Here is a 13,260-nt window from a genome sequence, read left to right as displayed (position 1 = left end):
TGGCGTTATTTCTCGGTAGCTGTATCAGACCCTTCGTTAATATTAGGTACTGTCCTCCGGCTCATCGCTTCAATATATTGCTCGGGCACGATCCGCGTCAATTAATATCGACGGTACCAGGATGCTGACGTCCGTTGAAAGCTTGGCTTCAAGATATATGGATATAGATATAGATATATATATTTCACTGAAATTCCAAAGCGTACCGCAATGGAAAAAGCATCCTTTCCGACGTCGGAGGCGGAGAACGAGAGGAAGAAGAGATCGCCGGCTGCGGATACCGGATGGAAAGTCCCATCAATATTTTCCAATCAACATTCGATTGCCGGGCGATATACGCGAAGGATCGGCCTCGTTCTCGCGAAGGAAACCACGGTGCCAGGGTGAAGAGGGAGGGGGGGGGGACAATGCGGGGGCGCAAGAGGGTTCGAAGTGTAGGCGTATATGGTAGCGGTATGCGCGGCATAGCACGCATAGCGTCGCGACGCCCCGACGCCATATTGCATTATTAAGCACCCCCGTCTCGACCCGGGTATCCCCCTTTCGCTCCCGCATTCCGGCATTATGAACGTTTTTATCCCTAAAAGGCGTGAGAGCGCAAGGACCGACTTATCTGCCGTTGGCCCGCGATCACCAGCCCTGTGGGGTTCGTTGCACCACCCGTCGCACAGCGCCGGGAGCAAGTTGTCCCTCCGTGTGGACGCATCACGCGTGCCCTTTGTCCCGTTGAAATTATATGCGTCCGAACACGACGCGTCTTGCGTGGAATCGCGATGAGTCTCTCCGCCGGTCTCGAGAATGATAAAACGAAACCAATGATAAAACGATAAATAAGGGAAACGCTCGCATTTTTAATTATTATTTAATTAACGCGTGACGCGCGTTAGGCTTATCTTAAACAGATTGCATCTGCGTCTGGGTCGCATGTTCATTTCGCGGAATGAGCCGCGATGACAGTCCCGAGTTAATTAATTTCGAGAGTTAATGATCGTCCCTTTCCAAATTGAAATGCCGCGTAGTATTAAACGGGGAACAAAGAAAATTTAATTAACCAGAATTCGCTCTAATTGATGACCTAAATAGAGACGTATACCTTAAAGCGTAGGTACTTACTCAATGCAATTAATCGTTCCGCGTCAAACAGGCGTGATTTCGCAAAATTAAATTTTCGAAGAACCGAAATTTATTTTATATTCAGAATCGCACAAAATTTTTTCGTAAAAATGAAAATGAAAATATTAATTTATAGCGCAATAAATATTTCTTCACAGTTTTATCAAGTTTCGTCCTGAAGTTCTTGGATATCGTGCTCTCTCTTTGTGGAGAGAGATGGAATCTTCAGAAAAGGAAAGAAAAGAGAACGAAAAAATAAGGGTAGGTTTTTTAAACATACATCTCTCCAACATTCGAAAATTCAATTACCGCGTTACGAGAGGGCGATATCGTTACCGGCAATACCGAAATATACGGCATTTATATCAATTCCGTTGCTATCAATATCGTGACGCATTACGGATCGTTCCATCATAATCGACGAATATTCCATAACGCTTTTAGATTAACGCTCGAGCCGCCTGACTTTCCCCCGAGCTATAATTATTACGTAAATTGACCCGGCGAATGCCGCCATCATCGCGGCAGCTAATTTCAGCGGTAAAGAACATGAGGGATCTTATCTCGATGATGATTCTCGCCGCCTCCTCCTTCCCACGATCGAAAGGTAGAGCGTTCCGCGATATCCGGGGCCGCCGCCGTCGCCGACACCGTCGTCGTCGTCGTCGTCGTCGATTCTTTAATGCGGAGGAGGAAAGAGAGGTCAAGGATTTCCATCTCGTTCTCAGCATCCCCGAGCGTTCCCTCTCGGCGAGAATCAACGGGCGCCTTCTGTGGCTGGCACCCTCTTAATGATGCCTACGTGGCCCCTCCTTTTTCCATTGTAATAAACCGCGAGAACGCCAGCATCCAATTTACTCGAGTGAACGAGGCATCTGTGCGGGGGTTGTCTTGAATCACCGGATGTCCTTTTAACCGCGGATCCCGCGGTCGATTTCAAAAGAATCGACTTTTTTCCTTCCCTCAATGAAGATGTCGAAGCAATTTCTGAGTAATTAACGAGCAAAGATTATATAATGGCCGTTCTCAAACTATTCTAGGAAGCAAATGAAGAACGAAACATATTTTTCAGTCAAGTAACTTTATTAATTTAAAACTTAGCTATGAATATATTATAACGTTAAAAATTGGAAGAGTTGCAAGAAGAAAAATAAATGACGAGCTTCTTGATTTTTCTGGTCAGAGAAAGCGGTTTTAGATCGGCTGAAAGATTCATTCAAAAGGCCATTCTGAATACTATCGAATACTTTTAATAGTAGGTCCCCATCATCGATTTTTAAAAAATTTCTGGTAAAAATAGAAGAAAGAAGCTGGAGTATTCAAATAATTGTATAAATATTTCCAAGTCTATCACGTCATAGAAGATCTCTCTCCTTGCTAAAAGTTGTCCCGTCTTCCTGCCGATCTACTCCGTTTTTTATCTTTTTAGTTTTACATGCTATTTTGCAAAACTTATAAGAATAAATACAAGATACTAAATAAACCTAACTTTAGATAATAATAATCTTTTTTTGCACCGAGGGAAAATTCAAATTAGAGTAATATATTTTGCGCAATCAATATACAAAATAAATTGCTTCAGCATGTATCAGAAAAGTATAATTTCTGACTAGGGTAAGAAATTGAAAAGTAATTTAGATATCGCTTCTTGTCATTCGCTTTCTTTGACGAAATAATCGTTGCAAAACATTTCATGCAACATCAAAGGAAGTCCATATTTCCTTTCCTTAGCGTGCACGTGGATCTGTAATTTGCAAGTCAATTCGCTTTAATTTTCGTTTAAAAATTCCTTTGGAGGGATAACTTGACCCCATGATCTTTGATCGAGCTCGATATGCCCGTATACAAGCACGTATGCGGCTGTATTGTGGTGGGTGTGCGGGGAAGCTGGTGTGCGACGCGCGTCTTTTCGCGAATTGGCGAGAAGAAGTCCTGCCGAAGAAGGATATGCGTTTGCGCAGGACTCTCGCCGATGGAATTTTGCGCCCTGGAAGCCCCCGACATATATCCGCGGTGGATGGCAAACTGCCCCGGATTGTTCAGTTCAGTTCAGTCGTCATCCGATCCGACGACGTAAGCTCGAGTCGGCGTGTGCATCCCCGATTCTATCACGCCGTATCATCACGTCACCGTTGCCAGCAACAGGTAGGAGAAATACAAAAGGCGTTTGTCCGGGGCAGCCGCGAATTTTGCGAAATTGAAATTACCCAGTGCCGCGCGAAAGTGACAGTCGCGAAATTGCAACTCGCCTTAAATACGTTGTGCAAAGGTATCAATCGAATTGTCTTCCGTCTGAGATTAATAGGTCAATTATCACTATGATATGTGCGAATGTGTAAAATTCGGGGGTGTCAAGCTAACTTCTTCATATAGGGTCGCTTAAGTGATCAAACAAGGTTCAAAGTAGATCAAATTCGGCATTTTAAATCTATAAATTCGTTTGCGATAAAAGGTTCTATTTTATAAGGAGAATAAGAATCGCGTAAAAGTATATTGGGTATAAGGTGTAAGTAAAGAGTGCCGTGAAAATCATGGTGTGATTAATTAATTTACAAATGCTTATTTGTAAGAAAGTATTTTAACAATAAAATATTTATGCATCAGCCGCAAAGGAAAATTCATGTTTGTGAAAAATATAACGCCATAGGGAACAGCATAGAATTGTTAAAATATGTTTATATATAATTACTTGTAAAAACAAGTTTATGGAACAAATGTTAAAATAAACATCAAGATGTAATCGATATCGCCGCAGAGCAAGTTATAACGCAATGTTATCTTTTGTCTGCAACGATGTTGTTGTTAGAGACAAATCAATCACTTAATAAAAAAATTATAAGCGTACAAAATTTTAATTTTAATAAATTTGAGAGATATTTGAGAAAAATATGAGAGATATACAAAGTATGACAAATGTATGAAGATTTAGGGAAACATGACTTGACAAATAATTGAAACGGATAAGAGAATAAACATAAACGTAATTTATTATTATAAATATATTATTTTAAATTCATTAAAGACCGATGAAAAATCGGACGCAATATTTGCAGTTAAAGGGAAGAAATCAATAAAAAAATCATCGTAAAGATTTGCGACAGAATATTAGAATATTATATCGATAAGCATGTCAAAAAGAAACGAGAATATTTAAAGAAAATATCTCAAAAAAATATGAAATGTATTTATATATGGTTTCGCGAGAAGCAGGAATTTTTATATCGTCAATCTTCAATTCAGCGAAGGTAACCGAACTTGTAATAAGGTACCATGGACATCGAAGAATTCCGCGCACGCGGCAAGGAGATGGTGGACTACATCTGTGAGTTCATGAGCAATATCCATACCAGGAGAGTCACACCGGATGTCGGTCCTGGCTACCTCAGGCCTCTGCTGCCATCGGGACCGCCGAATGATCCGGAATCTTGGGATGAGATCATGAAGGACGTGGAATCGAAGATTATGCCGGGCGTGAGTGTTTGCGAGATTGCGAGATAATGTCAGAAATGTTTGGTGAATTATTGCGATGCTCCGCGTCTCGATTAAAATCTCTTACAAAACCGAATTAAACGATTTCTTTTTATATTATCAATTCTATATCAAATTTTGTTAAATAATTGAAATTGAAATTAGATAATTACTCTTTTCATATTAAAAAATATTTCAAAATAGCGTGAGAGGAGTTGTATCGGCTGTGAAGAAAAGTGGCTTCTACCAGCCAGATGAACCTTCTTCCAGATCACGCATTGGCAGCATCCAAGGTTCCACGCCTACTTCCCGGCCGGAAATTCCTTTCCCTCTATTCTTGGTGATATGTTATCTGATGCGATAGGCTGCATTGGATTTTCTTGGGTGAGTGAAAAATCTTCTCAGGCAGTCTAAGAAGCTATAAGTGAGTACTATGTAAAAAAAACTATAATTAGAGAAATCGCAGTTTAACGCGACGATAGAATGGCGCTTCGAAGGCACCTCGATTTTTCCCACCGACATCGGAAACGGCCATAATTTTGATCCCATGTCAAATCCGCCTGACGGATGATCGCGTGCAATTATTTACTTGATCGCCCCCAAAATGGAATCTTATTTGTTTTAGGCGGCCAGTCCCGCTTGCACAGAACTGGAAACGATAGTCTGCGATTGGTTCGGTAATTCCGTTATATTTCATCAGAATGATTGAATTTTGCGAACGATTGATTTACAGAGTGATGCGTCATTTTTCTGAATTATAGGCAAGGCGATCGGACTGCCTACGGATTTCTTATACTTTAGCGAAGGCAGCAAGGGCGGAGGTGTTATAGAGGTTTGAAAGATTATACGAATATTTAAAATGATAATATAAATCATCCCAAACCATCATCTCTACATCCACATCCACACCTCCAATTTCAATTTTTGGAAATAGGCATTTTAATTTTCTATATAATTGATAGAATTCTAGTGACATGTTCGAAAAAAAGTTAACACCCACACAATTCTTTTTAAAATATATCAAGAATTGATCTTTCTCGTTGCATTATGCACGAAAGAGTTACAATAAGATCATTGGAAAGTGTATATTTAAATATATGAATATTTTATATTTTTTATCAAAACATATTAGAATAAAATATATAATATCTCACAAAATATTTACTTTCCGATTATCTCACTTAAATATTTTTACATGCAAAATGACGTAGATAAGAAGAATTAATCCATGTAAAAAAAAAGAACATACGGTTTTACTTACAAAAAAAAAAGAAAGAAACAAGGAGAGGTTGCTCCTCTGTCGTTCTGCACGGGTTCGACAACGGCACCATACTTGTTCCGTAAAGAGTCACAAGGAAATTTAAAACGAACAAGACTTTTGTCACTATCTTTAATAGTTCCCAAGAGAAGAGCTTGTAACACTTTATGTGTGGACCACCCTGTACGTAGGGTTCAGCATCGGAATGCATTCTCGTGTGCATGCTGGCTGCTCGGGCACAAGCAATTGCGAGGCTCAAGGAATCTCCTGCATATGCACACTTGGACGAGACCGCGCTGCTCGGCAAGCTGATGGCATATTGCAGCCGGGAAAGTCATAGCTCCGTCGAGAAGGACGCAATGATATGCTTCGTAAAGCTGCGTATTCTCCAGCCCGACGAGAAGAGCGTACTTCGCGGGGAGACCTTGCGACAGGTGCGTTTTAAACATTATTACTGCAAGTTACACGAGTGTTCCGAAGACTCACACTCATCCACCTAAATTAATTCAAATTAATATCGTTCATATACACGATTATGTATCTTTCTCTCTATATTAAAAATTAACGTAATCAAATTATATACGTAATACTTAATCATGCTAAAATTGCAAGATAAAAAATGTATAAATTTCTAATATCATCAAATACCTTCATTACTTTTTCGTTCGTTTCTTGTTATAATATATTGGTTTCAATATTGGTAATTTAAATAATTGATAGGCGATCGAGAGTGACACAGCTGCAGGCTATGTTCCCTTTTTCGTCTCGACGACTCTCGGCACAACCGCCTGCTGTTCGTTCGATAATCTTAAGGAAATAGGGCCGGTTTGTAAAAAATATCCAGGGGTGAGTGTAAAGATACGTGGTACACTTGAAAGAGGTTTTATTATTGACCGTATAATTTTCCTTTTTAACCGGAATATTTTTCACGCGCGCAGATCTGGCTACACGTGGATGCTGCTTATGCCGGAAACGCTTTCATCTGTCCAGAATTGAAATACCTGATGACCGGCGTTGAATACGCCGACTCCTTCAACACTAACACCAACAAATTCTTACTGACAAATTTCGATTGCTCCTGCCTCTGGGTTCGCGACCGATTTAAGCTTACCAGCGCACTCGTCGTGGATCCGCTGTATCTGCAGCATACACACGCGGACACGGCTATAGATTACCGGTTATATTAGTCAATCCATTTAACAGAAGTATTTTAACTTTAAGTTTTTGGAAAAGCTATCTTTTACTTTGTTGTAAATGTTTATTCTATTCTGTCCGTCAACTTTCAATATATGTTATAGCATTTAGATATTATTTAATTTTGATTATAATTAATGTATTGGCGAAGATTTTGGTTCATAGAGAAAATGCATAAAATAAGAAAAACAAGACTGACGTTTTATACAGTAGTTGAACGTTATAAGCAATCAAGTGTCTTTTATAGGCATTGGAGTATAGCGTTGAGCAGGCGTTTCCGTTCATTAAAGCTTTGGTTCGTAATGAGGAGTTACGGGATATCCGGGCTGCAAGCCTACATCCGAAATCACGTCAAACTCGCTAAAAGATTCGAGGCATGCGTTAACAAGGATTCTAGATTCGAAGTTTGCAATGACGTTGTGGTAAGAGAATTTCTCCTGTATATTTAAGGATTTAACCATATCGTTCGTATCATCATTTATTTACTGCGCGGTTCATTACAGCTGGGCTTGGTGTGCTTTCGCGCTATAGGCAGCGATGAATTAAATCAGAAACTATTGAGCACTATCAACGACTCAGGAAAGATACACATGATCCCGGCGCGAGTGAATCAGCGTTATACAATACGTTTCGCGCTCGCTGCACCTAATGCAACTGCCAGAGATGTTGGTAAATTATTTTTATAATTTTAATTTTATAAAGAGATTTATCTCAACTTTTGGTTAGGATAATATCAAATTTTTAACTTTCTCAATATGACGAAAGTTCTTTTTTGAAAATTGAGAGTTTTGTGATAAATTATCATAGTTCAGATCATCGATTCTATCTATAAGTATCATGCACAAAATATTAGATGATTGTAATGTAAATATATTATATTTTTACATATTTTGTGAGAAATAATTCTATGATGTTTAAGACATGGCGTGGAACATTATAACGAACTACCTAAGCGAATTATTAGAATCCAATGTAAGTTGGATCACAATTACTTTAATATATTAGGAAACGAGAATTGTTGTGTATATTATCAATATATATTTTTGCACATCAGGACGTAATGGATGAGCTAGCGGACATTCTCGAGAAGAAGAGAAAGGCCACCTTGGCGCAAAGGAGATCTTTCTTCGTGCGCATGGTGTCTGATCCTGCGATTCAGCCAGGATTCACAAAGACTCCGAACAGGACGGGCGCCAAGCTCGACACGCAGGCAACGATCGGCGGTATCGGATCAACTCAATCCGGAGCGTAAGATGAAATCTTAAATATCATAGATCATATCCATGGTATCTTAATTTGTTAGCATTAAACTCTGTGTAATTAGAGAATAAATATATACAATTTCCTTTACTTAGGAAATCCTGGATATCCTGGCCACTTGCTTATTTCATGCGGCCGAAAGAAGCTGCTGATACAAGTGAATTATCGTTCAGGTACTTGTCTATTTTTTCCGACTTGAAAATTTATTATAATTTATGTTATATAAGATGATTTCACAATATCTTAAAAAATTATCCTTGTTTCTAACGAGAAACCTTGATCATACATCAACAAAATCGTAAACATTCTTTTTTTCTAATATTTTTTTATAGAGATACAATTCGCACAATTTCTTATTTTAATGTTTAGTTTCAGATTAATTCCGAGTTGACTTCTTCGTAAAAAAAGTGTTTGAAAGTAACGAGCTTCCGTCATAGTCTTATTTTAGTCGGATATCATATTAAAATTTATTTTTTTAGTTGCATTAAAAATTTTTTCTCGGAACATTGCGCTATTATACAGACGGCAACGCAATGCAATGTAATGCTCCACGCTTGGTGTAAAGTAGCACCGCACGATATCTGCCGCTATTATATACAAGGACAAATAGTGTCTTTCCTTTTATCGTCGCCGTTATATCGACCGCAGTATAATGACATTTGACTCCATTGAATGTACAAGTTCATTTCAGAATGATCCAAATCAAAGTGCACTGGGATAACGAAACGTGCTGTTATCTGTTACCTTTGCGTCCGGTCAACTTTTCTCCCCCGTCAATGACAAAGATAAAAATTTTACTGTGCAAAAATATTTTATTGATATTTTATTATGCTGCTTAAGAAAAAATGCACAAGAACGAATAATCGTTTCTTATAGTTTTTGGACACTATGTGTTATGTGTGCGTGCATTTCTATAATTATATATGTATGAGGCATGCATTTGTTTCCGTATGAATTGCAGATTGCAAACGTGGATCCCCGCAATCTGTCAATTTTGCAATCTTTAGTGATTGCAAACCACTTTCCAATTCAAAATGTGTTATTATGGAGATGTATGTATGTAAGTTAAGTTTTTTGTATATTCAATTTTTTTTATACATGTCGTAAACAACTTTTCTAAAGTGCTCGTCCGCTTGATTTATGATTATAGTGACGTAAGGTGCTTCTTTTTCAAATTCCAGTAAAAGTCGGAAAACATGATTTTCATCGATTTTTATATATCACACTGTGACTGTATCTTTATTTATATTTCATGTCTCATTCTTATGTTACTTATTTTTATATTCTCCAAAATGATACGAATATATAAAAATTCTCAAACTTGTTCTGTTACCTAATGCGGTAAATTATACATGGTAAAAAGTCAAAGGAGAAATATTTCTTCACGTATATAAAGCTTATCAATTTTGCTTCGGTCGATTCATGAATAATGTAAAAAAAGACTTTTGCTTCTAATATAATATGCAATACATGTTTATGTAAGTACCTTAATGGCTCAACTTATGATAATATAACCGATCATCATTTACTATATAAAAGTAAATCAAGCAGACGAACATTTTAGAAAAATTTTTTACGATAAACATAAAAAATTAAAAATACGCAAAAAACCTAACTTATATACATACATCTCCATAAAAATACAACATTTTGAATTAGAAAGTGGTTTGCACTCACTAAATATTGCAAAATTGGACGGATTGCAGGGCCCACATTTCTAATCTGCAATTTATACAAAAATACATGTGTGTTACAGATGTATTCACACTTGTATAAGCATAGAAATGCGCGTTATTTATCTTCCTAAGAAAATTATCCTCTTGTTCTGCTTAAAAAATAAATATATATATTTTTTGAACAGCGTTATTGTTGCAAACATTATTTAATATCTTAGTTTCCCTTTCTCTGTACATATCAAATTTTTTGTTTCAACGCACAGATTCCGCAACTTGGATACCATGGTGCGCTTGAACACCGGAAGTCGCCGCGGTAGCAGTAACGGATGCAGCCCGGATCCGTCCCCGTCTGCTTCGCCCTCGCGAGGCAGATCGCCCAACGGCCGCGCGTAATCGCATTACATCGATCTTTCCTTTCTTCGTGCAATCTTTCCGAGGAGTCCTCCAAGCGTATAACAATCGCAACGGATGGCTCTTAATTTGTGCTCCAAAACGTGCCCCGTTGTGTGCTCCAAGAAGACGGAGAAAAAATCAGCTAGTTACAAGTTTACATCGGGAACTGATACTGCCGACAATCTCGATATTAAAGCCCACCTTAGACCACGTATATAATTTGGAACAGAGAGAAATAATTCTGTATATTTGTAAATCTAATATGTCTGATATAATTTCACGTGTCAAATTGCAAATATAATTATAGATAAGAGAAAAAATCTCATGTCAAATCTCGAATTATAATTATATAAAGGTACATTGCTTGAACTTTGCAAAAATTGTTTAGGTCTTTATGTCATATCATCATATTACATATTTTCGGCGTCAAAATATTGCTGTCGCAAAACAATTAAACCTTTAAGTCGTGAATTATGATTATTAAGTCTGTCACACACCAGTTTTACTTATATATATATCTTAACATGCTCCAATTTTATTAGCAACCCAGGTAGCACATATACTCGTTTCAGAAATGTTTATTACCGATTTCTAGAAACGTTTCTCATGAGTAAAAATGTCCATTCGAAAAACGTACGATGGAACGTTTTTTTCCGATAAAATAACATTTAAAAAACTATTATAGAAACGTTTTATTTTAATGCATAAAACTTGTAGAACATTCTCACGTGTGTCTCAAAGACGTCATAAACACGTTCAAAAGACGTGAAAAGTAGAAATTTTAAATGTTTTTATCTAACAATGCATGTCTTTATCATTAAAACAAAATGTTTCTGTAATAATTTTTAAACGTTATTATATCGGAAAAGAAACGTTCCATCGAACGTTTTTCGAATGGGCATTTTTACTCATGAGAAACGTTTCTAGAAATCGGTTATAAAACATTTCTGAAACGTGTACGTGCTACCTGGGTATATGTCTATCATGGTCTCTGTATTATGAGATGTACAGAATAATATACGTATATAGAATTTTGCTCCGTAGATTCTGTCACGAATTACAGACTGTCTAAAATGGGCTTGAACGGAGAACAAACTTTGCATTAAATTGCTCACCAAGGGATAGAATCAATGAGATGTCGCCGAAATTGCCCCGTGGTATGTTTCACTCGATAAGAAATTAAATACGTTTCAGTCTCAACTGTGCGTCTCGTTTTCTTAAACATTCCCGAACCACGAAAGTTTCAAAAAACTTTTGAAGAATTTAGAGAAAAATCCTGAGAATTCTTGAATGTTTTAGGACTGAATTTCCCGATGCATAAAAAAGAAGGAACCCCTTTTTGGTTTTAAATTCAAGATTTGGATAAAAATATAGTAAAAAGACGTAATACGCCATGTTATATATATCACATATTATATTATTTTATATCTTTATATAAAATTAACAATCATTCCGATCAACGGGAAAATTAAAAAAAAAAATTTGTTTTATGACATCGCAAGAGCAAATATAATTAACTGTTATCGGTATTATTACCGACAACAAGATAATTGACTGCATCGTTGCATCATATTTAAGTAACAACCGGTAGGTCATAATCAAACTACGCTATGTGTAAAACTACAAGATAGGTACATACGTACATACAGTTGGAAAAGTTGAAGTTACGTAACATGCAATCTACTCTGCAATCAATTATTCAACTGTTCTCTTTGTCTGCATACACGTCTAATAAGTTTCAAATTTTCATTTGTATCGTGGGCGAAACATGATATTCCGCGGACAGGTCCGCGACATCCCGTGCACAACTGACGGCATTGAATTAGCTAATTTCGTTGAAGTCGCTATTATAACACAAGTGACGCACGCAAAAAGAATTGTCGCCGATCAGTACGAGCTTTAATTACTTCTCACGCGTTCGCGAGCACCGAAACTCATGATCCCGAACCGGGATTCAATTCGGAAAACGGCGGACGCGGGTAGATCATGCGTGAAGGTGGCGATGAGAAAACGAGTAGCGATCTGCATGTGTGTATGTATTACGAAGATTGAGCGGTGACCTGTCACCGCTTCCACGGGGTGTGTTGTAAATGTAGGTGAAGAGTAAATGTCTATTTATAAAACGGTGGATAGACGATGGGGGAGAGGAGTACGGCGGAGAAGAATTTACCCCCGTGCGCAGAACACGGCACACTGTATGGGACGTTTATTCAAACAGCGACCCCGCTATAGCGCCATTGATGCTGGTCTGCAGCATCGGCTTTCGAATTTTCGCATTGAAAGCATCGATTAAAGAAACCTCAGGGAAAAAAATCGATCTTAGAATAGGGGTTTAGTGGAAACGCTGGGACTATTGCCAAAAATCGTTTGAATTTCAATATTCCTATAGCTAATTTAAAAAAAAAATGCATTTGTTTCGTTACTAATACGTCAAATGTGCAAACAAAATTTTTATAAATCACTAATAGTGAAAACGCATGAATAAGAAAAATAACTACAATTCTTATTGACAATATAAAGTACGATATTAAAATTATTTAAAAAGGTCCGTTCAAGAAGCAAAACGGTTTGCGCAATATAATAACGCGCAATGTATAATGCATTACTGTATATAAAAAAATTAAATATCTTGCAAGACGTTAAGTCAAACTATTAATAATGTATAACATGCTTTAATGTTAGTTACTATCTTCCATGTAGTTTGCATTTATAACGCGGAATCGCCAATATTCCAACGTGCAGAAAAGTTGATTGATACTCAGGCGTTAAATTTATTTATTATCAATTTCAAGTATATGCTTGAAGTGTGCTTTCACATTGATAGATCGGCGTAAATTCATACGGGTCCAGCTGTCGAGATCAGATTATCGAGAGATCATCGCGATGATCTAGAATGCG

The 13,260-nt window shown here is 37.5% G+C and overlaps 1 protein-coding gene across 2 annotated transcripts; it reads left to right on the top strand.

Moving 5' to 3' along the window:
• The first annotated feature begins 3,100 nt into the window (after positions 1 to 3,100).
• LOC112458777 (aromatic-L-amino-acid decarboxylase-like) lies at positions 3,101 to 11,562 on the top strand. 2 transcript variants are annotated; one of them, XM_025022570.1, is made up of 14 exons: positions 3,101 to 3,258; positions 4,379 to 4,584; positions 4,852 to 4,965; positions 5,207 to 5,258; positions 5,343 to 5,413; positions 6,031 to 6,273; positions 6,560 to 6,685; positions 6,778 to 7,016; positions 7,281 to 7,455; positions 7,537 to 7,702; positions 7,953 to 8,005; positions 8,088 to 8,281; positions 8,389 to 8,466; positions 10,233 to 11,562. In XM_025022570.1, the coding sequence occupies exons 2-14, from the start codon at positions 4,384 to 4,386 to the stop codon at positions 10,360 to 10,362; spliced, it is 1,842 nt and encodes a 613-aa protein (XP_024878338.1). In that variant the 5' UTR covers positions 3,101 to 3,258; positions 4,379 to 4,383; the 3' UTR covers positions 10,363 to 11,562. The 2 variants fall into 2 exon arrangements, with proteins under 2 accessions (XP_024878338.1, XP_024878348.1); XM_025022580.1 differs by having other exon boundaries at positions 4,354 to 4,584.
• The last annotated feature ends 1,698 nt before the right edge of the window (positions 11,563 to 13,260 follow it).

Source organism: Temnothorax curvispinosus, unplaced genomic scaffold (genome assembly GCF_003070985.1).
Source record: "Temnothorax curvispinosus isolate PA1 unplaced genomic scaffold, ASM307098v1 QBEX01000886.1, whole genome shotgun sequence".
Lineage (NCBI taxonomy): Eukaryota > Metazoa > Arthropoda > Insecta > Hymenoptera > Formicidae > Temnothorax > Temnothorax curvispinosus.
This window is presented reverse-complemented; position numbering and strand designations above follow the sequence as displayed.